Genomic DNA, 26,878 nt, shown 5'->3' with positions numbered 1-26,878 from the left:
TGTGGGGTTGGCCTACACTTTTGCTACATAAATGAAACTGGGGCCTTGTCTATACTGCAGCTACTGAAATGTGCAAGAGACTGTTATCTCCCTAAACTGCTGCAACGGGAATGTTACTTGGGCCTGTCTAGACTGCTACTACTACTGAAATGGAACTAAGACTGTGCTCCCCCTATACTGCTGCTTCGGAATTGTTACTGGGGCCTGTCTGGATTGCTACTACTACTGAAATGGAACTAATACTGTGCTCCCCCTATACTGCTGCTAGCGATATGTTACTGGGGCCTGTCCCTAATGCTACCGCTGAAATGTTACTAATTCTGGGCTCTACCTATACCGCTGCTAATGCTATGTCACTGGGGTGTGGAAACGGAGGCTTCCCAAAGACATGATGGTGTCGAGGCCATTTCCCACCAACGCGGTTACTGTTAAGGTGCATATAACCACGGACACGTAGTGCCTCAAAAACATCCCCCTCCTCCTCCAACAATGAAAACATTCTTGGCAAATACCTTTGCATTGGTCCGTCTGGTGGCAGTCCAAGAATTTCACCTTTACCGACACAACAAGAGAGACCCCCCACCATCCCCCCGCCACGGCCCACTTAATCCTGGCCGCATTCCAAAAACCAACTAAATAAAACCGCGCTACTAGGTCCGCAGTCGCCACCACATTCCCACCAACGCGGTTACTGTTAAGGTACGTATTACCACTCTGACTAGGGCATGCACTATGGGCTGAAGCACACCTGTATTGTATTGTGACATTAGCTCTGCTGAGCAGGGCACTGCAATGGGATACATTAATGTACCGCCGAAGCCCACCTGCATTTAATCTGACGTTAGCTTTGCTGTCCAGGGCACTGCAATTGGATATATTTATGTACCGCCGGTGGCTTCCTGGGACCCACCCATGCTGTCGGTCCACACGGAGTTGTGACTGCCTGTGTCTACTTCTAAAGAACCCCAGTCTGACTGGGCATGCAGTGTGGGCCGAAGCCCACCTGCATTAAACCTGACGTTACCTCAGCTGTGATGGGCAATGCAATGGGATATATTTATATACCGCCGGTGGGTTCCAGGGAGCCACCCATGCCGTGGGTCCACAGGGACTTCACATTAGGGAGTTGTACCTGCCAGTGTCTATGTATTAAAAACCCCGGTCAGACTGGGGCATGCAGTATGGGCCGAAGACCACCTGGATTTAATCGGACGTTACCTCAGCTGTGATGGGCAATGCAATGGGATATATTTATGTACCGCCGGTGGCTTCCTGGGACCCACCCATGCTGTCGGTCCACACGGAGTTGTAACTGCATGTGTCTACTTCTAAAGAACCCCAGTCTGACTGTGGCATGCAGTGTGGGCCGAAGCCCACCTGCATTAAACCTGACGTTACCTCAGCTGTGATGGGCAATGCAATGGGATATATTTATGTACCGCCGGTGGCTTCCTGGAACCCACCCATGCCGTGGGTCCACAGGGACTTCTCATTAGGGAGTTGTACCTGCCAGTGTCTATGTACTAAAAACCACAGTCAGACTGGGGCATGCAGTGTGGGCTGAAGCCCACCTGCATTAAACCTGACATTACCTCAGCTGTGATGGGCAATGCAATGGGATATATTTATATACCGCCGGTGGGTTCCGGGGAGCGACCCATGCCATGGGTCCACAGGGACTTCACATTAGGGAGTTGTACCTGCAAGTGTCTATGTATTAAAAACCCCAGTCAGACTGGGGCATGCAGTGTGGGCCGAAGATCACCTGCATTTAATCGGACGTTACCTCAGCTGTGATGGGCAATGCAATGGGATATATTTAGGTACCGCCGGTGGCTTCCTGGAACCCACGCATGCTGTCGGTCCAAACGGAGTTGTAACTGCATGTGTCTACTTCTAAAGAACCCCAGTCTGACTGTGGCATGCAGTGTGGGCCGAAGCCCACCTGCATTAAACCTGACCTTACCTCCGCTGTGATGGGCAATGCAATGGGATATATTTATGTACCTCCGGTGGGCTCCCGGGAGCCACCCATGCCGTGGGTCCACAGGGACTTCACATTAGGGAGTTGTACCTGCCAGTGTCTATGTAGTAAAAACCCCGGTCAGACTGGGGCATGCAGTGTGGGCCAAAGCGCGCCTGCATTAAACCTGACGTTACCTCAGCTGTGATGGGCAATGCAATGGGATATATTTATGTACCGCCGGTGGGTTCCAGGGAGCCACCTATGCTGTGAGGGTGCACACGGAATTCCCATTGCGGAGTTGTACCTGCCTGTGACTATTTATAAAAAACCCCGGTCTGACTGGGGCATGCAGACACCTTGACAGAATGAATAGTGTGTGGCACATGGGTTCCCCATTGCTATGCCCATGTGTGCAGCTCCTGATGGAGGTGGCACAGGATTGGATTTCTCATTACTTCTGTACAGCATTGTGGGCTATCGCCCCGCCCCTTTTAAAGAGGGTCGCTGCCTGGCCGTTCCAACCCTCTGCAGTGTGTGCCTGCGGTTCCTCCTCATGGCAGACGCACTTATAAATAGACATGAGGGTGATGTGGCTATGAGGCCAGCGTGTGGCATGAGTGCAACTGAAGGCTGCGCAGGGACACTTTGGTGTGCGCTGTGGACACTGGGTCGTGCGGGGGGGGGGGGGGGGGGTTGGGGAGCATGTTACCCAGGAGACGTGGCAGCGGAGTGTCATGCAGGCAGTGATTGTGCTTTGTTGGAGGTAGTGTGGTGCTTAGCTAAGGTATGCCTTGCTAATGAGGGTTTTTCAGAATTAAAATTGTTGGGAGGGGGGGCACTCTTGCCGCTATTGTGGCTTAATAGTGGGACCTGGGAACTTGAGATGCCGCCCAACATGTAGCCCCTCGCCTGCCCTATCCGTTTCTGTGTCGTTCCCATCACTTTCTTGAATTGCCCAGATTTTCACAAATGAAAACCTTAGCGAGCATCGGCAATATACAAAAATGCTCGGGTCGCCCATTGACTTCAATGGGGTTCGTTAGTGGAAACGAACCCTCGAGCATTTTGGTGCTCGCTCATCTCTAATGTCAATTCTTTTCTCGTTTCCGCAGCAGCCTCTCTTCTCTCTACGGGAAGAGAGAGCTGCAGAAGATTGTGACGGCGAAACTGCTTCAAAACCCGCGTTTTTTCGGTGCGGCTATTCTGCGAGAATTCCGCTGAAATTCTGTCCTGTATGACCCCAGCCTAAGAGTCACATCCCTGGTTTCAACTCTTCAGTTTAGTTTATGGAATTTGTAGAAGCTGACAGAGTCCCTTTAACACAGAATGTGCTGCTGTAACGTTTTTCTTTAAATCCATTTCCTAATTTGGTTATATAGGTCTTCTGCCATAGAAATTCTGAATTAGGATAGAACTGCATACCAGCAGAAAGTCATGGTAAATGGCAGCAAAACTGCAGTGACAATGCATGTCTTCTTGTCCCCTATAGCGGAAAAAGTGCCAATTTCTACGATACTTTGCAACATTTTGCTCCACAATGTAACTGCAAGTTACTGTTGAGTAGCTCTAATCTTACATTGTAGTTCTGCACTGAAATCCTGTCCCGGATTATCAAATTTTTTTTTAGTTTAACAGAGGGTAGATAAATGAGATTTCATTAAATACATATATCATTATCATGTATCAGTTTTCTATACTGTGAAACAGTTCTGATACAGTATGTAAAGACAGAAGACTGTGTGCAAGTATTTCTGTAGTAGTCTCTAATGTGAAGAGCAACATCCGTGATGTATCTGATCTTATCGTGCAACCTCTAAGAGTTAACCTCACTACTAAATGCCGTGTGCAAAGTAGCTTACACTCCCATTTGAGTCCCTCCCAATGTTAAGTTAAAGCATGGGCTGAGCTGCTGTGCAGTCATTCTTCATTTGGCCACAGCATCAGCTTCAACATGCCTAAGTGCCCTAAGTGTGACAAAGAAGTGTATTTTGGTGAGTATGGCACAACCATAGCCTCTGGGATTATATCCTTAGTCTTCACTTTCCCTAAATTGGGGACTGAAAGTAATGTTCCTTATGATGTTCACAACACCTAAGATTTATGTCTTCAGTAACTGTAGGAAGGTGGGGTAGGAGCTTCCTGTAGATAACCAGTAAATGTCAAGTTGAGGTGCTTTATTGAAAAGGAAATGAGTAGTGACACCGCACAATGTGCTATACACTTCTAGCTGTGAGAGGATATCATTATGGCGCTTGCATAATGTACTGTATATAGCTTAGTAGTACTGCATTGTACACATCAATGTAACCACCATAGTCGATTATGTAAAAAAAAAACTAAGAAAAAAAACCAGAAAGTGTAACGAACTGCAAATATGTTACTATGAAGAGTTTTAGAAGTTAGAAAACTTTCTCTCTGATTCTAGTGTAACGTATATTCACAGTGTGTATTAAAGAGTCAGGAAAAAGTTTTTGGTTTTTTTTCTTCTCCGAGAAAAAGTGTCACACTTATCTGTTGAATATGCCTGGTATTACAGCATAGCTCCAATCAAGTGAATGAATCAGAGCTGCAATACCAGACACAGCCCATAGACCAGAGAGGCGCTGTTTCTGCAAAAAACAGCATTTTTTTTTCTAACCTTAGGCAACCCTTTTAAAATTTTTGCAGCTTTTTGTCCACAGTGCCCACTAATGACAGACTAGATGTGCAGTATTTTGGAAGACCATATGATGCCTAATTTTAAGCAATGCTGCATTTCTCTGGAGCTACCATATTAGTAAATGATGCTCCCTGAGTTTTCTGTTAAAACTGTGTAGTAACTACTAGTATCACTTATCCGTTTCTGCCTCTTGTTCTTGTATGAATGCATAGAGATTATGAAAGTGTTTGCAAACACAGGATGTTAAGGCTTCTCACCAAGCACATATTATATCCTTTTACAACTCCATATATGTCCCTGCAGCTTCTATGTACCGGGGTGGAAAGTGAAATTAATGCAGGGTAATGTTTGAATGTACAACTGTCACCTATGTTAATATATCAACCGCACATTAGGATTTAAAACTACAGACTTGTAGCAGAGCTAAAATTATTATTTGAAGGCATATTTGACTGTGATGACAAATCAACTAGATGTGCCATAAAAGTCAAATTAGTGGGACCCTCATGATCCAGTAAACAAGACTGCCAAGTCCTGATTTCTGTTGCCTGCATGGTCACCGTAAATGGTGAAAAAAATGAATTCTCAGAGTGTGTACATCCTGTGACAGACCACAGATGGTATTATTACACATGTACTAAATACTATATAGTATGTCTGTATATATATATATATATATATATATATATATATATATATATACCACAATTGATACTACTATGCTGTATATGCGCTATGGCTGAGACTTGTATATCAACACTGTAGTACTAGATATGATACTACCGTGTTTCCCCGAAAATAAGACAGTGTCTTATATTCATTTTTGTTCAAAAAGGTTTAACTTTTTTACATGTATAGCTGCCTCGACACTATTTAAATTGACTTTTTTAATTAACTGTTAGCAGGGCTTAATTTTGGAGTAGGGCTTATATTTCAAGCATCCTCAAAAAGCCTGAAAAATCATTTTGCATCCTCAAAAATTCTGGAAAATCATGCTATGTCTTATTTTCAGGGCATGTCTTATTTTCAGGGAAACAGGGTATGTGAGTTGTGATAGGGCTATATCTGTCATTTGTCACATTCGACAAACTCAGCTCCCCTGTATCTGTATTTATATCCCCAAACTCTACTTGTAGTCTGGTAGTACACTATAAAAAATCCTATTCCTCTTATTTTCGAGGCAGCTACAATTTTTATGGAAAAGTTTTACTTGACAATAAGCATTTGTTGTGGTTTCTTCAGATTATTGTACCTGTGCCTTCCGGATATATTTGTGCAGGAAAGGTTGCTGGTTAACTAATCATTTCAAAGAAAAGTTTCACAAGTTCAAAGGACGTTTCTGCACCGCACCCTGTTAGAGCTGTGTGCATAGTTGTATGACACAAAGAAAATGAGCAGAGAGCAGAGGATGTTTGGACATAGATTGGCTGGGACTTTGGAAAATTCCACCTCATTAATGAACAGAAATTGTAGTAGGAATTAATTTAAATATGGTTGAGGAGAGGCACATAAGGGTATTAGACACTATTTTTCTCCTTTTCTGTAATTTGTCATGATGGCTTGAGTATTTGCACCCAGTTGTTCAAGAAAGAGCAAATACATATGGCTATGTTAATGTCGATTTGAGTTAAAACCGTATATTTGCTGTGGAGTCCTAGTGGACATCATGTTAAGAAGGTAGGGAATTCCAATAAGACAAACACGGAATCATGTACTAACAGTTCTAATATTAGAGATAATACCTTCATTTGGCCTGATTGTTGCCCCATCTGAACCACTAGATCCGGAGATGTATTTTGTCAATGACTTGGATTGCAGTAATTACCCAAATTAACTAACGTGATTCTCTAGCCTTTATGTTTGACTTAAAGGCACACTCTTCTGTCCAAACTGACGTTGGGTGTGCAGTGAGAGAACTGAACAATGGGCAATACAGTTGCTGAGGCCAACATCCAAAGCCTAATGAGTATACGGGTACTGCTAATAAGAATATGACTGGCCATCGTACTGTTGCCTTGGCAGTTGTACCACTCAGTGGGTAGTTGTATTTTGCCACGCCCCATTTCAAATTGCGCTAAATAACTTCCTTACAAAGCCTAGGCGCCAAATTCTGTGCGGCTCAGTGATGTAAGATGATTTTTTTCCCTTGAACACCACACCTGTCACCCAACCACACCCTGTATAACATAGAAGATATGCTAGTGAATCCATAGATAATTCAATTTATGTAAAATCCTGAATATTGACCCCAATACATATTTTATGCAATGATAGTGTTCTTTTAAGCAGCTGCCTAAAGTAGCATCAAACTCTTATGCAGACCTGAAGGTCTCTCTTCGTGTATGGATTTGGTTTTTAAATTCTTGACCGGTTAATGGGTCAGTCACATAAATGAACAGCAGGCAGTTTATTTTTTATTATTTATCTTGAATGAAGAACACAATCATCTTTGATGTTCATGAGTTGCTCCTCGTCAACTGCAGCCTCCTTGGCCGTTCTTGCATTAGCATCAGCCAAGGTTATGAAACATGTGGAATATGTTATTTGATCGACCTTCAGCTCAATCAAGAGTTTACAAAATCATTTAAAATCCAGGCAATTAACTTTAGCAGCTTGCTGGATCATTCTACAGAGAAGTACAATTGGCCTATATTAGCTTCATCAGGAGAATTTGAGTAATGTGAGGTCCTTGTAGTATTTTGTAGGGGACATGGCAACTTACGTTTCAGGATGTGTTTATCTGATGTTGGTACAAAAATTAACATCTTGTTTCTAAAAGCTATGCCTGCTCCATACAAGTGATTGCGGTACCCGCATGCTGTTATGAGGTTTCTCCATCTGATGCTTTTTTCCCAGACTTATTTGACCTCGGACGTTTGAAAATCCTATTATAGAATTCTCTTTGCAATATAGTATAAACCTTATCCTTGTTGTTTTACTGTGCAGAAGACAAAATAATACCATAAGAGCATTGCCTTTTGACCACACATTTCCATTTACATATGAGAGATAATTATAATGGAGACATCCCATCCCAAGGGGACTTCTGCTGCCGCCCTCTATGCCATTCTAACCATGAGCAAATAACTGCATGTTCTGAAGACAAGCAAAGCATATTATTTAGTCTTATAGAACCTTGAAATGCATTTTTATTAACATCTGTTTCGGCCACTTTCACACAGCAGCTTTTCTTTCTATCTTTAAGTCCTACTTGAGACCCCCTTTATAGTCCAGTGCACATACCGTTTCCCCAAAAATAAGACAGTGCCTTATATTAATTTTTACTCCCAAAGATGCACTAGGTCTTATTTTCAGGGGATGCCTTATTTTTCCATGAAGAATAATTCACATTTATTGTTGAACAAAAAAATGCATATTTATTATATACTGTACAGTAGTTGTTATCACAAACGAGCATAACCAGGCAAACTGTAAATCCTATCAAGAGTGTGTTGTTACTACCATTATTTCCATGTACAGACTGTCTAGAGACTGTAACAATCACCCCCTAAAGAATCAAAGTGACACACTGGTTGCCTGACTCACACAGGGCCACAAAAAATAAGGGCGGTAAAGTACCTGGCTCTCACACACTGTCTGGAGACTGTAACGATCACCCACAGCAGTTCCTGGACCACTTCTACAGCAGTGCAGCTTTTAGCCACCAGGGGGAGCTCATTACAGCAGACTCACACAACAGGGACAGAGCTAGGTCTTACTTTCAGGGGGAGGGACTTATATTTAGCACTCCAGCAAAACCTCTACTAGGTCTTATTTTTAGGGGATGTCTTATTTTCTGGGAAACACGGTAGCTACTAAAAGCCCGTTTAAGCTATATTGGCTGAAGTCGTCAATCATCTGATGTGTATGTGGGGCCTACCGATTCTCCCCCTGGCGGCAGGTATCAGGCTCAGGCAGTTGGATTTTTAACTTCCTGATCCTTTTGTTCTCTGGTATATAAGCTGTTGGAAGTCTGACAATGGCTTATTCCCTCCCAACATTCAGAACACATGCATGCTCAGTCGAGTCGAGTGTATTTGTTTATAGGAGTGTTGGATGAGATAGCTGTCAGCCAATTAAGCATTCACCTGGTAGCTATCTAAAGTATATGGCCAGCCTTAGGTTCTACATACATTACATAGACAACTATTCCTTGGTCTTCCCCTTCAAAAATAGTTGTTTGCCAATAGTCAGTCAGTATTCATGTATATGTATGTGTGTATATATACATATAATGATGATAATTATCCATTTAATCGAGGCTGACTTTCGGTCCCTTTATGGATCATCGTTCTCCATGCTTTCTCGACTGCTTCTTTCAGCTCTTCCATGTGCAGGTTTTTATCTGCCCTGATTGCGTCCAGCCAGCGTTTTCTTTGGTGTCCTCTATGTTACCCAATAACTGTGCTGAGCATCAATGTTCTTCCCAGAGAATTGGCTCGCATGATATATCCAAAGTATGAGAGCTGCTATTTGGTAATTTTGCCCTCTAGCGATATTTTTGATTTGTTACGCTCTAGGACCATCCTGTTGGTGACCATTGCTGTCCATGGTATATGCAGTATTCTTCTCTAGCACCATAGTCTGAAAGCATCAGTTTTCTTTCTTTCTGCCTTCCTGAGTGTCCAGCTTGCACATGTGTGTGTGTGTGTGTGTGTGTATATATATATATATATATATATATATATATATATATATATAAAACTTCAGAAAAATCCTATTATTGTCAGATGAAGAATTCTATGTAGATTTGAAGGTTTGCTGTAATATCACCTTTAGTTAGACATTAAAAGCTATCATATCAACAATGTTACTTTGTTTTTTTACTGAGAACAATCACATTTTACATGGACCAAAATGGGATATGCTGCGGTTTTTGTGTTTTTCTTTTACGAGCATAAAATATGCACGTCTGAATAAATAAATAAAATATATGTACATAATACAGATCTAAAATGTGAATGAACTCTCATCCCTCTCTGTTTTAGATCAAGTCCTGGGCTTGGCTAAACAAAAAAGACCTGCATCAAAACTGCACTATTTCCAAATCTTTGTCCCTAATTATTACTGTTTTACTTACCTTTGGCCTCATAATACACGAAGATCATTTTATTCTGGCAAATATAAGTTTTGCCAGATGACATTAACACGAGTTAATTCCCATCAGTAATTGCGTTAGATTCTGATACAATAGCCGGTAATACAGAACTGTCATCCTGTTTGTTCTGCAGGCCCAAGAAAGCTCAGGGAAACATCTTGGCAGGATTTACGCAATGCTATATATAGGCTAAATTACAAATCGTACATTAAATTATAGAGTGCGTTTTTACCCCTGGGTAACATGTCAGTGATCTCTTAATCCTGAAAACATGGTGTTTTTCAAGAGTCGAGTGATATGTTGCAGTACAGAACAGCCTATATGACAGCTGTTAGGATTCTGGACTTATAGCAAGAACAGATGAAACGAATTCATCTTAACTGCTGTCTATTCATTTGTTTAACCTTGACAAATAAAGTTCTGCTATAGATCACGTTTCACTGAATTACAACCAGCCTTATGTTAAATGGTGTCCTGTACAATACCTTCTGTCCCCCTTGAACAGGAGCACTCCTAAGATCCGCCCAACATGGCGTCCTACATATTTCTTATGCCTATTTCTTATGCCTTCCAAAGCATTTGATTCTGTGCCACATAAGGGTGCCTACCCACTAGCGTTTTTTTCCCCTGCGAAATTCGCAGCATTTTTTTTTCTGCAGGGGTCTATGGGACTTGTAATGTTAAAATCGCGATCGCGCAAAATCGCGAAGTAACTGGAAGTAACTGGAATACACAGAGGAGAGCTCCAGCTGTCAGGCAATCAGGTGAGGGATGGAAAAATGTGTTTTCGCCGGAGTGGCTCATTTAACAACTTTGTAATACACTTACTAGTAAAATCATGTTCCCTTTCAAAGAACGACACTGTGGTCACATGTCCATGCTATCAAAATAGCTAAAGACATCAGCTGCTATATCACTGGTGGAGAATTTTCAAGCCCCTGGGAAAAACAATGGCACCTGTGCAGTTCACTGCCAGTGATGTAACCACTGACGCACACATACATAATCAAGACGCAAAAGTTCATGGATATCCATAAAAGTTCAGCTGTTTTGACAGCAGGGGCAATGACCGCACTGCCGATCTCCGGAACTGGACACATTTTTAATAGTAAGAGTTTTACAAAGCTGTTAATGGTGCCATCACTAGGGGATTCAATGTTTAGTTATTGGTGTAGTACTACCCCTTTAATTGATTATATTAAATTCACTGGTTAACTATGAGGAGTGAGCACTGCCTCCACAGTGAATACAATTTGCTTTTAAGTCACACTTCTTAATAAGTTCAATTTTTAAAGACTACTTCCCCTTTTTAAGCTTTTTGTAACTGGAAGTAGCAAAGAACGGTCAGAATATCTGTATATGTACACAATAGCAGCACTATTATCCTGTATTATGCAATCTGGAAATTACTGTAAAGTGATTGTCTAGAACCAGTCCACTACAGTAACGTCCTTGTTATGTATATTAGATCATTTAGCTTTAAGTAGACAACTATTGGTAACAAAACTATGACTTTGTTAAAGTCTATCACAGACAACCTCTCTAATGTGGAAGCTGCCTGAGACACTTTGGAAAATCAGATGGGGTTTTCTTATGCTGACCAGCTAGAAATTTAGTATAATATGGTGACCATTTAAATAAATGGCCGCCAAACAGTACATGGACTGCTAGAGTCCACCAGAGAGTTGTTGCTAGGTAGCGGCTCTCATCTCTGGCTCATAGAGGAGAAGTCCCAAGTGAAAGATCAACCCCCAAAATTATGTCCTTATACCCTGATATCACAACAGCTCTAAGCTTTTGTATCCTGCTATGGAAATTTTTTTCATAGCTATGCCCTTGGTGTAACCATCCTGACTAAACACATGCAGATAAGTTATCAAGTGAATGAAAAATGTAGTTTTAATAAAGCCATTAACATTGTTCACTGTCCAAAGTTCAAAACTAGTCTCAGCATCTTCTGTCTTACTTAGCCCTTTGAAGCTTGGAATCTGTCCTTTCTTTATGACCATGCAAAAGGCAGATGGAACAATGCCTCTACAGCGCCACCTATCAGAAGGCAACATTCCTTAAAATTAATGTCAGCCTTTATACTGATGGAGAGCAAAATCCCCAAAACAGTTTGTTTTGTGCATAGTTATCTTTTCCTTCTGAAGAGGTCTCTTACTTTGTCTTATCTTCCCAGTCATTGTTACAAGGCCTGTGAAAAGGTCAGACTTGGACTTGCAGGAATATTACCTTCTAATAGATGGCACTGTAGAGGCATTGAACCATCTCTCTTTTGCATATTACAGTTTCCCAGAGGAGTATGCATGGTCTTTAAGTGTCTTCACACCTTTTATGTGTTCTCTAAGGAGAAACTATACCCTTCTTGACTCTTTGTGACTAAATGCTATCTAAAGCAAGGCTTCTCAACCTTTTTCTTCTGAGGCCTCACCAACTAAATAGTGCTTGCACCTACATAAACAGTTGAAATCAATGCGAAAATGGGGACTGGCATAATGTTGCCAGTACCAGCCACTGTGGCCCCCGTCAGCACAACATTTACCATCTCCATGATTCTATACCTTCTATCTCAAAAAGTTAGTTAACTTATAACTTCCTTTGTCAATATGACAGGATAGTGTCTTCTTTAAGAATCATAGAATGGTAGAGTCAGAAGGGACCTCCAGGGTCATCGGGTCCAACCAGAGGTGTAACTTAAAGCTTCTGGGCCCCAATGCAAAATCTGTAGCAGGGGCCCCAAGTATAATGCTTTATTCATAGTATTGGGCTTGTTATATGGTGAAGAGAGACCTTATGAGACCCCTAAGGCTCTTGGGCCCGAGTGCAACCACATCTCCTGCACTCCCTATAGTTACGCCCCTGGGTCCAACCGCCTGCTCAATGCAGGATCACTAAATCATCCTAGACAGATGTCTGTCCAGCCTCTGTTTGAAGATTTCCATTGAAGGAGAACTCACCACCTCCTGGGGCAACCTTGTCCACTTCATGACCCTCACTGTCAATATTTTGTTTCTAATGTCCTTGATGAATTAATGTAAGTGTTGTGTTTTAGGAAACTAGGTGTATCCTGTTTAGCAGGCAATAAGAACTGAGGGTTGCAGTTTAAGAGGTGTTTTTATTTTTTCATATCTTTGTATTATATTTTTAGCATTTTTAGTGGATGGGTTTCAGCCATCATGAAAAGTCAGCGCACACATTTAAGATTTCTTGTTGCTCAGTGTAAGAACTTATCAAGTAAACATTAAAGCTATCCATAACCCAGTCCTTCTTTCCATCTTCATGGAAGGATACCGTTGAGATTGTTTGATTATTTTTAGCATGGTAACAGGGCACAGTATGTCCCGTAACGCAAGGCTTGTAAAGCTGGCAAAGAAGAAACTGTAAACATCAGCTGCCTAACAATAGCCATCAATAGTATCCTGTTTTTAAACAGTAGTGCCTTGAAAAACAATGTTTCCGGATACTTTGTATCAAGAGGAATTTCTGCCTATTGACTGAATTCATGCATGAAGAGCATCACCCCTTTATGCTGTGCAGGGCTCTTTTGTTATCATTTCATGAGATATTTGCACTGAAACCTCTTGTATTTGCATTACTTTCATTAATATTTGTACTAAATTGCTCTGTTGATCTAAGGAGGATTGTTAACACCTTGATAAAAGTAGTTTTATTGGCCAAAATAAATAAAACAAATAGCACAGTGGTTCATTATGAACCTTCTTATTCTCACTAGTAGATGCCCATCTTGATCTAATGTTTACAGTCTAACATGGTGGCACTTGACCTTCACTTGTCTGTCTCATGGAGTTGTCTGACTTGCACTATTCTTTCCTATGTTGCTGGTCTTCCTGCTCTAGCTTCTAAGCTGATCATGAGGGAACTCAGATCTCCCAAGGAGCTGTTTACAGTGAGAGGACTGCAGTGTTAAAGAAGCTTTGTTCACCTGAAACATTTTGCAAAAATTAGGTACTTAAAGGGGTTGTGCCATTCTGGTAAGACCCTCAACAATCCCAAGATTTCAGCTCTGGAGTGTTCCAAACTTCTGGCTGCAAAGATCACAACACACCTCAATTTCATTTACTTCAGTTGCACTGCTGAAGATGGCCAAGTTCAAGCACTCAGCTGTGTTCAGTAGTCCCAATAAAGTGACCAGAGGGGAGGGATATGCGCAGTCTTTACTGCCAAAACTTCAGGTCATGCTGGGGCTGAAATCGAAGGATCGGTAGTGGTCCCAGCAGTTGGAGCCCACCAATTAGCAAGTTATCCCCTATCCTTTGCATTGGGGGATATTTTATCAGAGTTGTTGCATCACAGGAGCAGGACAGATTATCATCCTCCAGCTGTAAGAAATAATGTTCCATTTCATAGGCAACAAGTAGAAATCTTAAAAAGTGTGAAAAATTAATGCTGAAAGTTTGTTGTAAAGTTGCAATAACTTTGTTGTGCATAATTAGGGCTTGTTCACAGAATTTCTTTTGAAGTAGCTGCCTAATCTTGAACACGTTTCCACCACTTTAAGAACCTGCAGTGTTGTAACTACTGAAAGCAACTGCGGTTTTTCAGCAATGTATTCTTAGCAACCAGAATGTCAGAAATGACTTAGTCATACATCTCAGAGGTGTTGTTCTATTTCCACCTTTGTCACTAAGGAACATTAACAATGACTAATGTTGGTTTTAGTTAGCATATTCCCCTGGATCTGACCATGGGATAGGGCACAGATCCTGTCCCCAAACTTTCTTTTAAAAGGGACATTGAAGTTATGGGATACAAAATGCAGAAACAGAGCTTATCGAGAGTAGACAGCCCCCTTGTACCTCTATTTTCCAACCCAGCCTTCCCACAGGGCGGGACCTGGGAACACTTTATGGGATGGGAGGCAAGAGAGGATCCAAGAGTCCACCACATCCTTAATGGTTCTTCAATACATTTATTCCAGGAACTAAAAAATAGATTCAGCTAATGCAATTTTTCCTGTCTGGAATTCTACCAACTATGTTTTTTCCTTAATACTCAAGGTGACAGAAATGCTTTTAAATTCTCCCCCACAACCTTTGAGACTTTATTTACCCAAGAGTCCCCTCTGACACATACAGTAGGCCTGATATACGGCCTAATTCACGGCAGATCCCAATTTTATACAGGCTTAGGAGCGGGAGCTGGGCTACACAATCTCACAAAATGAGTGGCAGAAGTTTATGTTTACACACAAACTATCCATGGCTTGTGCCGCGCAAGAAAAAAAGTACAAAACATTGTCTAGGTGGTATAGATACCCAACTCGCCTACATGCCATTTTCCCTTCTGTGCCTGAGGTATGTTGGTGCTGTGGAACTAATAGGAGCACTATGACGCATATCTGGTGGAGTTGTGACCTGCTGCGGCACTTTTGGGGCAAGGTATTCTCTTACATAAAACCGAATTAGCCAGAAAAGGATAGACAATACCCCCCAAGTAGCCTTCTTTCCATATTGCCTGAATCAATTAGTGTACAGAAGAAGGGCCTACTTAGCTTTTTCCTGGCCGCAGCTAGGACGGTCATTCCGCGCTATTGGCAAAACACAGTTGTTCCCTTGATGTCAGAATGGCAGCAGGAATTGTCCTACATATGCCATATGGAGGAACTGTGCACAGAAAACTCCAGAGAAACTGATACATTTTTGTCCGTGTGCCAACCATGGATTGACTTTGAATCATCACCGGAGTTCCACAACCTATTTTCTTAAAACTCATATAAGACTCAGGGTCAATCAGCATCCATTACTAGAAGACAGGGGTTTCTATCTTGAATTCCCTGTCGCACACTCCCCACCCCCTTCCACTCTACCTATATATATGTTCATTATTCCCCCTGTCCGGTTTTTTTTTCCTCTTCTTTCCCCCCAACCCTTCTCTTCTTCGTTTTTCACTTTTCCTCTTCGGTAGATTTTTTATTTTTTTTGGATAGTACCAGGAAGCTGGCTACCTCATTGTTGGCTTCCACTAGGGTATGTAGGTAATTGCTTCGTCTTTACATTAAATAGCTCAATACTCTGTGATTGTCAGAAAGAGTTAAGGATGGCGATGGATCCAACTTTCTCAATAATGCCTTACAGCGCAACAAAAACGCTCCGATATCGCCAATGTTTTCAATGGGGCCAGCGGCAGCAACACTAGACGCATTGAAAACATAGGGAGAATATCTCTGTGACAGCTGTGGCAGGAGTTTCCTTCATTCCCACAGGGACCGTCAATGAATAGCTAAACGCTGTCTGTAATTGGCTGAGCGCTCAGCCAATCAGCAAAAGTGCTGAACAGCAGTGCAGGGGAGCCAGCCGGAAGACGTGTCTGAGCAGCGGAGAGGTGAGTAAAGATTTTTTTTGTTTTTCTAACCAGCTAGGGATAATTTTCAGGGAAGGGCTTATATTTCAAGCCCTTCCCCGAAAATCATGCTGCCGGGTGTCCACCCTAAGGGTCCTGTGTGACCTACCTGTTAATTTGTACACATTTGTATTTGCTGAAAATCAATAAAAAATGATTAAGCATGTTAGCAAATTGTTAATATAAGATGCAGTTGTACTGTAGGTTGTACTGCCCTCGAAAATTTAGAAGATAGCCATCACATTATCTTCTAGCAGTAGCATCAGCCCTTTATGTGACCAGCAGTAATATGGCTGCTCAGCATGAAGTTGCAGGAATGTCAAGATAAACTCCACAGCCTCTTATATACTCACAGAACACGTCTGACAGATGATGTTTAGCATACAGTAAACCACAAAAACTTATCAAAGCCATGCAAAATTCTTCAGATAACTCAATTATAGAAGTGGGGATAAGGAGAAGTATAGCTGAAGTCTAAACTGAAGTACAATGTTCTGTGTTGTAAAACACTAGCAATACAGTAATTCTCTCAATAATAGACATTTGGGTGTCGTTCTACTTCCACCACAGGTGTGAGTGGCCTCTGCCCTGCCAAGGATGGTGATGGCTCAATTCTAGACTTCCGCTAAACTGAATTGATCACCATTATACTGGTCATTTACATGGGTAGATCATCGGCTTGTTCATTATATTTATATTGGAAGGTGATCTGCTGTATGGGGGGGGGGGGGGGGCAAACGATTGTTATTGCAGTCATTTGTCCCCTATGTTGCTTTCATTGGTTAGCCGCTTATCTCCCTGTTGACTGGAGATGTACAACAGACCAGCAACCATTTTTATGCTTGAGGGCTCATGTAGCCCATGGGCCACGTTTTTCTATCTGTTGTTGAAAGATAGATTGGAATGGAAATTCCAAAATGTGATTGCACTCTTATTATTAGTAGACTGTGCTAGAATGGGAAATTTATTCTTATTTTCATTCTTCTAATATACATCTAAAAGGAAATTATTTAGACAGCCATCTACTGGGGGAGTAAAGCCGATCATGCAAACCCAACCAAACTGAGGACTAGTCTATCAGATATAAATAATACACCATGATAAACCTTGACTATGCCTGAAATACGTTTCGCATTAGGAAAGGACTTTGATGAATCCTGCAGAGACATCAGACTTTTTTCTCTGCTGTTATGTGTTGAGACTAGGCATATATGTGAGAAAGAAAGAAAACGGGCAGCATTCAATAGAAGGTGCAACTCTTGTTTCAAAATAACAATGGAAATTGCAAGAAAGTAATACAGCGTGAAAAGTGTAAACTTTATTTAGGACAACACTATTAAAATTACTACAATCCAACAAAGGAAGGGAGGCATAACTAAGGGCTAATGTCCACAGACAGATTATTGCTGTGGAATTCACGGTCAGACACCTGCCGTGAATTTCGCAGCAACGACCTTCCATAGACATGCAATGGTAAAAGATTCCCCCCTGCCCACGAGCAAAAATCAACTGCGATTTTCCGCTTGCGGGGACGTATTGCACGGACGGCTTCTATTGCAGTCAATGGAAGCAGTCTGTCCCGCAGTATTCCACGCAGTGAGAATCCACGTCACAGCCCAGCGCCGGCGTGTGCATGCACCTCGGCTCGCTGGACGAGACGCTCGCAGCAAATCTGTAGAGGTGAGTATGGGGTCTCGGTTGCGCGCCGGGGTCTGATTCCACTGCAAGATTTCACAGTCGGAATCTGACCCGGCCGTGGGCATGAGCCCCAAGATAAGCCAATAGGAATACATACCAAAAGACAAAATTGTACTAGTAGCATCATCAAATATTCCAGTCTGGGAAGGGCTGAATGAAAAAATGCAGTAGCAAAAGCGAACCTGAACCGTAATCCCCTGAAGTGATCCAGATAATTAAGAAACTTGGCAGCATATGTAGGTGCAAAAAACCTACAGCGACGTTTCGATCCTTATGGTCTTTGTCAAATTGAAACATTTTCTTTTGCTGCCAAGTTTCTCCAATAGGAATACATAGCAGCCAATACAAAAATGAGGTGTAAGCAGTAGAAAGGTATTTTATGAACAAGGCAGCAATTTCATGTTGGGTAAATTAAACATAAGCCCCTTAAGGTGAAACGCGGCGGAAATGCATAGCGTTTCACCGCAGCTGTTAGGTTCTATTGAACCTAATAGCTCAATGTACACACTGCGGAATTACCCGCGGCTTACACGTGGACGACTTCCATTGTAGTCAATGAAAGCCGCCCGTCACACTATACTTCCACTGTAGCACAGCGGAAGTATAGCGCAAATATGCACCCTGTCCACCGCGCCAGGCCGCGTCATGTGACGCCACCGGCGCGTCATGCGCTGTACTGGAAATGCGCACTGGCAGTGTCACGCGGGAGCTTCGCAGCAGATCCAGAGGTAAGTATGGGGTCTTGGGGGGGGGGGGGGACATGATGGACTCTTCTACGGTATTCCGCTTGCGGAGCCCCTCACGGCTGTGGGCATTAGGCCTAAGGCCTCCTTCCCACGAACGGATTTACGCCGCGTAATTCGCGGCGAAAATCCGCCGCGTTGCCCGCTGCTATTAGGTTCTATTGAACCTAATAGCACAATGCTCACGATGCGTAATTCCATCGCGGAATTACGCACCGCGATTTCTCCCGTCCTCACCCGCAGCATGCTCTATTTGCTGCGGGTGAGGACGGGCTGTACGCGCTGACGGCTTCCATTGCAGTCAATGGAAGCCGTCCGTTCACGCTATCTCCCGCTGTAACCAGCGGGAGCTAGCGTGAAAAAACGCTTCCCCACCTACCGCCGCAGCGTCATTTGACACGGCCGACGCGTCACGTGACACTGCCGGCCGCGTCACGTGACGCGGTGGGCGTGTCACACGACGCGACGGCGGTGGGCGGGGAAGCGGCTTCACGCTATCTCCCGCAGGTAAGTATAGGGGCTCTGGGGGGCGCCGTGACGGGCTTCACTGCGTAATATTACGCGGCGGAGCCCGTCACGCTCGTGGGAAGGAGGCCTAAGAGTGATAGTTTTGTATTGAACAATACCAACAATGTATCAAGTACAATTCAACACAAAGTACATACCAGTAAGGCCTCGTTCACACGGGCAACACGGCATCGCTGCAAGAAAATCTCAGCGATGTCGTATCACTGGTCCATGCCTAATCGCTGTGATTTCTCGCAGCACCACATGCAAGGATTTTTGGGAAGGGGGTGGGGGGTCTTGAAATATAAGCCCTACCCTGAAAATCAGCCGTAGCTGAAGGAAAAAAAGAAAAAAAAAGTATACATCACCTAGACGCGCTGTCCGTGGGTCTGCTGCAGCTTCTTCCCGACTCCCCGGCACTGATTATCCTCTTCTGTTCTGGGCGGGGATTGAAAAAGCCCTGCCTCCTGGAAGCACTGGCTGTGATTGGCTGACGCTTTACCAGTCAGAGCCAGCACTCGATGAAAGGCTGTGATTGGCTAAGCGTCAGCCAATCAGAGGCAATGCTACCAGGAGGCAGGCCAGAAGAGAAAAAGACAAGTGTCGGGGACCGGGAAGAAGACGCGGCTGGGCTGACAGCGCTTCTTAGGTGGTGTGTGTGTATTTTTTTTCTGCAGTTAGGGCTTAGGTTATGGCTCTGACAGAAGGATTTCGTACTGTCAAAGTTGCATCGCACCACACAAAAATTGCATTTTTGTGCGATGCGATGCAACAGAGAGGAAGGCTCCATAGGGAAATATAGGCTACAAAACCTCACCAGTATCGTGCATATCGCCCGACCCGCTGAGTTTTTGTGTTGCAGCTGTGAAGTAACCCCTAGGAAAGCATGGGCTTCACATCCATGCGATTTGTAGCATTGTAGCAATGCGACAAAATCGCAAGATTTTGTTGTACATATGAACGAGGCCTAAGTGAAAACACTCGCAGCGCAAGAAAAACGCTGGAAAATCACTGGAACATCGCCAGTGTTTTCAATTTAAAAAAAGAAAAAAAAATTACCTCACCTCTCCACCACTCAGACGTGTCCTCCGGCTGGCTCCCTGGCACTGCTGTCCAGGACTTTCAGCAGGCAGGGATTTAAAAATCCCCGCCTCCTGAAAGGACTGTGCTGATTGGCTGAGCGCTCAGCCAATTACAGCTAGTGCTTAGCTATTCATGAGAGCTCAGCCAATCAGCACAGTCCTTTCAAGAGGCGGGGATTTTTAAATCCCTGCCTGCTGAAAGTGCTGGACAGCAGTGTTGGGGAGCCAGCCGGAGGATGCGTCTGAGCGGCGGAGAGGTGAGTTAATTTTTTTTTCTTTTTTTAACCAGTTAATGAAGATTTTTCAGGGAAGGGCTTATATTTTAAGCCCTTCCCCGAAAATCATACTGCGGGGCTTGCCAGAAACCACTGCTTTCAATGGTATCGGCAGCAGTGCCGATCCAATTTAAAGCAATGGGATAGCATACTGCACTTCTTCTACAGCTGGGCAGAAGTCCGTGGTATTCTCCCTATGTTTTCAATGGGGCTAGCGCTGCTGCCGCTGGCCCATTTGACAACACTGGCGATGTTCAAGTGATTTTCCAGCATTTTTCTTGCGCTGCGAGGCGGGTGTTTTCACTTGCTATCGCAGCGCAAGATAGAAAAAAACGCCAGTGGGTGTCCACCCTTAGGGACATGCACTGAAAACAATCCAAGTAACAGAAGGCACCTAGTGAAATGGCTGTGACATCTAGGTGGGCCAATTAAATATAACACTTAGTTATACCTGACCTCTTCCACCCCTCCACCCACCCTTCCCCCTCAGCAACCCTGTTTTTTTTCTTTTTTCTTTTCTCGTATGTGTGTGTGTGTGTGTTTTTTTTCTCTTCATTCATCTTGGAGCCTAGAGCAATATAATCTATCAATGAAGATAAGCCTGCGTTGATATGCTCAATTCTTAGGTGTTCATTTGATGTATTAGACACAAACTATGCGACAAGTTAGGCAAAGGAAATTTTATTCTCGCACAAAGTCTGGGCTCGGTCAGTTATGTTTATGTAATTTATTTTTATATATATTTCTTGATTTTATGGGGTCCTGCGAGACCTGACTTGTTTGTTTATTGAAACAAAAAAATCTTCAATAAAAAAGATTGAACATAAATATAACACTTAATGGAAACAAAGTAAAGCCATTGCGTACTGCTGCTAAGTATAAAACCCCACGTGTATCACTGCGTGCAATAGCTTCATCAGGGAGACTAGGCAAGTAGGTGTGAAGAGACTTATAGGCTATGCAATGCTCCTCTGGGAAATTTTGTATGCAAATTGTAGCAGATACAAAGCTTCTGCAGCACCACCTACTGGAAGGAGGCTTACCTCTAAGTCAATTTCCAACCTTATAACATAGATGGGATTTTTAGATAAACCAGAGACTTCTCTAGAAGGAAAAGATACATTTAAACTTGCCTGTTCTACCGAAGAGTCCATATGCAGACACATGCAGAGCTCCAGTGATCAGATTTCAATCAGTAATATTGGTTATTGATATTATTACTCCGCTTTGCTTGAAATGTCGGTTTGTGTCAACGGTACCTAAAGTTTACATATACTTTTATGGTGTGTTTTCCTTGCATTTGTGTTTGTGAATGATATAACAGAAGGACGCCAGTCTTCTCAATCGCTATATAGCACTGGACATACAGATAGTGGTGTCTTCTGCAGTTATGCAGTCTACACAATTGATGTCTGCAATCAATTCCTAATGCTTGTCTGCTTTGTTGCAGCTGAAAGGGTGAGCTCACTTAACAAGGACTGGCACCGACCATGCCTACGATGTGAGAAGTGTAACAAGACGCTGACTCCTGGGAGTCACGCTGAGGTACAGTATTATTATTATCTTGTTATTTGTATAGCGACAACTTATTCCTCAGCTCTTTCAGGTAATTTATTTATTCCCCCCCCCCCCCCCCACAGTTTTCCAGTTCTCCAGTTTTTAGATGCTTTTTAAGGTATAGCTGCAATTGTGTTAAAATAACAAAAGCAGCGGTACCTATCTGTCCTCGCCCCAGCACTGCAGCCCACAGTCCTCCTGGTCTTTGTTTAGGAATGGCTACTACCTGCTGCTGCAGCCAATCAGAGGTTGCAGCAGCCCGCTGCCATTCTCCTGGCATCATGGCTCCTAGCATCTGAGTGGTGATACCAGGAGAACAGCACATGATCACTGCAGCCTCTGATGGGTTACAGCATTCAACTGGTAGCTGTTCCTAAACAAAGACCAAGTGAACTGCGGGACTGCAGCGCTGGATCACTTGGGGTGAGGACGCGTTAGTAACTCTGCTTTTGTGATTTTAACACATTTGCAGCTATAGTTTAAAAAATTATAATGCCTGTTTTTTTTTTCTCCAAAAATAGGGCTTCTCTTTTTTCATGAACTGTGCCTAGTATTGCAGCATACTCCTTTCATCTGAATAGAGCTGAACTGCAATACCAGATACAGACTATATAGCAGAGTGGAGGGATTTGTGCAAACTTTTATATTTAAATATTTAAGATCAACCAGTATTTGGATGAGTCGAGGATCTCTACAACCTAAAATATGCAGAAAGATATAGCTACTCCAAGAAATAAAATGCTCTATTAGATAACTGATTCATTACGTTTATCTTTACATTAATTACGTTAATCTGCACATTTTATCTTTTCAGCATGAGGGAAAACCTTATTGCAACCAGCCTTGTTATGCTGCCATGTTTGGACCAAAAGGTGAGAATTTTAATAGTGTATAGTTGTGATTATTTACCAATGTGCTTGTATATGGTTACTAAATATATATTTCTTGTTCAGGATTTGGACGTGGAGGAACAGAAAGTCACACCTTTAAATGAAGAAGTAAGTACCAATCTATAACCCAGAATTCCATTATGTTTGAGCTGATTAAAAAAGTATGTAAAATTTTTGGTGACCTAATTAGAATATAGTAAAAAATAGCTTAAAGTGGTGTTCTGGGACATAAAAAGTTAAAAGGGCTTAAAATGAACAAAAATTTAATAGTCACCTATCCTTGCAACGCCAGTGCCCACCACACTGAACCTGTAAGAAGTGGCGAGTGATCACGTACCGAACATTCTGCATGTGACCGTTCAGCTATTCACAAACTTCATGGCCACAGAAGATTCACCAATGAAGCCTGTGAGGGGCTGAGCAGTTAGGTGCCTAATGAACAGCACGTGACTGCTGCTTCTTCCGGGTTCCGTGTGGCGGCACTGGAGCTGCAGTGCTGCATGGGGAGCCACTTGGATAGATGAGTATTAATTTTTTTGCTCCTTTTAAGCCACTTTTAATTTTTTTGTGTCTCAGAAATAAATCCCATTAAAGTGGCTTTCCAGGCAAATGCTATTGATAACCTATCCTCAGGATAGGTCATCAATGGTTAATCGGCTGAGGTCTTTCACTTGGTTACCTGGCTGATCAGCTAATTAGGTGCCCTCTGTCAGCACCCAGAGTATGAAGCGAAAGCAGGTAGCTCTGCAACCTTGCCGAAAGCTACCGTGTAGCCGTAGTCTAAAGTAGCACATATTCTGATGGATTTGCGGGTCAGTGATAGGAAACTTTGATATCAGCAAACACATTAGTAGCACAATGTTTTTCCTGCCTTGAGGGCTTGATGCCATGTATCTGTGTGTATAAGTGCAATCAGTTTAGTGACCAGAAACTGACAGTGAATTATCTAGAATGGATATATTGTAACAAACCATCACTCGTGGGAAATACCGTGATTCCCGAAAAATAAGACCTACCCTGATTTTCAGGAGTGTGGGGAATGGGAGCTTGAAATATAAGCCCTCCCCCAAAAATGAGCCCTAGCTACACTACATGAAAAAAAAACAATACTCATCTAGTAGTTGCCGTTTGGGTCCCTCTCGCTGGGCTGTGGCGCTCCAGCAGTGTTTCATGTAGTCCTCTGTGCTGAGAGAGCATTCTCTTCCTGGTAACAGGTTTTTGAATATCCCGCCTTCAGCAAGAGATTGCGGGGATTGGTTCAGGAATACCACCTCAGTCACTCAGAGCCAGCACTCAATGAACCAATCACAGCCATTCAATGATTTTATCCAATGAATGACTGTGATTGGTTCATCGAGTGCCGGCTCTGATTGGCTGAGCTGGTGCTTCAGAAATCTCTTCCTGGAGGAGGGGTATTCAATCCCCGTTACCAGAAGAGAATGCTGTCTCAGTGCTGAGGACTATACAGAAGCCTGCGAGAGCGCCTCCGCCCAGTGAGAGGGAGTTAAACAGTGCCTGCTAGGTAAGTATTAAGACACCCCCTAAAAATAAGACACTGTTTCTCTTCTGGGTCAAAAATTAATATAAGACAGTATCTTATTTTCGGGGAAACATGGTATTTTTTGTTATTATCCTACAAATGGAAACAGTTTCCATTCTTAGACAGAAGTGACATAACTACCTTCATAGCAGCAATAACTGTTGCTATAGGGCCTGTGGACTCTAGGGGAACGCTAATAAGATAGTTTAATTAAAACAATTAAGGGGTCTGGACTGAGGTCGCTAGCTGATCATTAAGGGGTATAGTCTGGGGTCTGAATTTATCTAGGGGTCTGGTCTGGATATGGGGTCTTATTGAATTTTGTGGTCTAGATAAAAATGATGAATGAGTGCTAAAAATTTTTAGCAAATCGGTGCTTAACCCCTTCCCGCTCCAGGGCGTAAGTTTATGTCCTGGCAGCGGGGTACTTCCCGCAACAGGGTGTAAAATTACATCCTGGGGATAGCGCGAGATCACTTATGATCTCGTGCTATCCCACAGCGGGAGCCGGCTGTCAGTTATAGCCGACCTCCCGCTGCAACAGTGGGGGTGCATCGGAGATGCGCTCTCCACTGTTAACCCCTTCCCTGCCGCGATCTATGTAGATTGCGGCATGGGAGGGGTTCACAGAGGGAGTGCGCTCCCTTTGTGAAGTTGCCGAGCTCTCGCAATATAATTGCAGAGAGCCCAGCCTGTTGCCATGGCAACAGGACGCCAGACACTGGTGTCCTGTAGTGCCATAGCCTGTGATCGCTGTATAGGCGATAAGGCATGGCAGGGCGTACAATAAGTTGCACATGCTTTTGACTGTGCACGGAAAAAAGCGTTAAAAAAAACGCTAAACAGGACCTGTATGTTCTTATATCAGCAGAGCTAACCAAATAGCTTGGCAGCCGTGGCCTTGCTAACTATTGCAGCCTTTCTTTTGTTCATGCACTTCCCTGTTCCCCCAGATTGGTTCTTCTTAGATTCAGTTCCTGGCGTCAGGAATGTGTCAAGTGGGAGGCACTTCTCACTGTCAATGAGTGATGTCAGATTTGATTGACAGTAGTGAGGAGAGCTGGTATGGGTGAAGGGAGGTGAGTACGAACAAAAGAAAGGCTATGATAAAGTCATTGGGCCACGGCTTCTAAGCAATGTAGCTGGCCTACTGACATGAGGACATGACAGGTCTTCTTTATTTTTCACAAACCTGTAAAGGTAAGGACACGTAGCCTAGTTGTAATTTTTGTGTTTTGTGTGTCTACGCAACCTGGCAAGTGTGTCCTTGCCTTGGAGCTGGTGGAGCCCGGCCTATTCTAGTCACACCCCTGCCTACAGCATGTAGAAATCTTGAAAATACATTGACAGTCATTGAACCTAAAACATAACTTGTATTATGCTTTGATGAGATTTGATTGCACAATCTAATACTGACATCTCCTTTTTCCCTTAGGTCCAAACTTGCACAATATAAAAAGAGATTCTCCACCAACTTGCAATGAATAGTTTGTTCCTGCCCCCTATTAATATGCCAATACTCACATATAAATGACTCCGTCAGTAATAACGATCTGGTACCTTGTCCATCATCCACATCAAGCGACAACAACTTGCTATCTCTAATACCACTAAACATATAGTTAACGCATGCATTTTGATATAGAAGTTAAATACTATGCAAGTGGATGTGATTATTCATGAATAAATATAAATACTTTAAAAAAGGATAATGTGTCTTGTGTGAAGGGCCTCATACTGTAAATACAAGTTATATAATGTTTTGTGTGTGTATCTAGTATTTGGGGATTTCAAGGGCTTTCACAAGAATAAGGTTGGGTTCACCTACATTGGTTTTGTCCAGCCATTGCATTCTCGCTGGAGCTGGATACAACTGATGCCATTTTGGTGTTTTGTGTTCTGGTCTGACATCGATAGCTGGACAGAAAAACGCTGCAGGACTAACGCCATCAAAACTGATGTGCCAGGTATCTCAGACTGTCCTATAGAATACTTTAAAAAAAGTCAGAGGGTCAGAAATATGGTCCAGTTGAAAAACTAAAACAAGCACCCCACCTTCTTCTGATGTTACACACCATCCTCCCCGCCATAATGTACATCTACCTGTTCCCAACAACCTTTTTAAAGAGAATCTGTTACCACTTTTATCATGAGGGCAGCATAACATACTGACAGGCTCGCTGATTGCAGAAATATGGCTGTCTCATGTGTCTGTGACATAGGTTATCAAAAACTTACATTTTATCAATAACAGTATTCACATAGAGGACTACAGGAAGTAGGCCTCCATATTCATGAGCTGCAGACTAACCCCACCTACCCCACTCTAGCCACTGGTTGACAGCTGTCACCATAGGCTCAGTAATAGGTAGACAGCTTTCAATTAATGGCTGGAGACTAGGATTACACCATTCTCAGTATATTCTCTAAATTGTTGAACAATGAAACCTCACAAGATTGGACGTTTTTGAAATCCTGACCCCTGCTAGTCTAGCTCGGA

General features: G+C 43.0%; 1 protein-coding gene across 1 annotated transcript; it reads left to right on the top strand.

The window, feature by feature from the left end:
- Nucleotides 1-3,839: 3,839 nt before the first annotated feature.
- Nucleotides 3,840-26,084, top strand: CRIP1 (cysteine rich protein 1). Its single transcript, XM_066608603.1, has 5 exons — nt 3,840-3,957; nt 21,842-21,936; nt 22,763-22,820; nt 22,902-22,946; nt 25,814-26,084. Exons 1-4 carry the CDS (start codon nt 3,918-3,920, stop codon nt 22,940-22,942), a joined length of 234 nt encoding a protein of 77 aa, XP_066464700.1. The 5' UTR covers nt 3,840-3,917; the 3' UTR covers nt 22,943-22,946; nt 25,814-26,084.
- Nucleotides 26,085-26,878: the final 794 nt, after the last annotated feature.

This window comes from Eleutherodactylus coqui, chromosome 6 (genome assembly GCF_035609145.1).
Source record: "Eleutherodactylus coqui strain aEleCoq1 chromosome 6, aEleCoq1.hap1, whole genome shotgun sequence".
Lineage (NCBI taxonomy): Eukaryota > Metazoa > Chordata > Amphibia > Anura > Eleutherodactylidae > Eleutherodactylus > Eleutherodactylus coqui.
The sequence above is the reverse complement of the archived record's forward strand: the minus strand, read 5'-3'. Positions and strand labels throughout refer to the sequence as shown.

Excerpts from the sequence above, each read along its gene's own strand:
- CRIP1 (XM_066608603.1), top strand. The coding sequence starts at position 3,918 with ATGCCTAAGTGCCCTAAGTGTGACAAAGAAGTGTATTTTG. Across the intron at positions 3,958-21,841 it reads TGACAAAGAAGTGTATTTTG|CTGAAAGGGTGAGCTCACTT; the intron begins GTGAGTATGGCA and ends GCTTTGTTGCAG. Across the intron at positions 21,937-22,762 it reads CTCCTGGGAGTCACGCTGAG|CATGAGGGAAAACCTTATTG; the intron begins GTACAGTATTAT and ends TTATCTTTTCAG.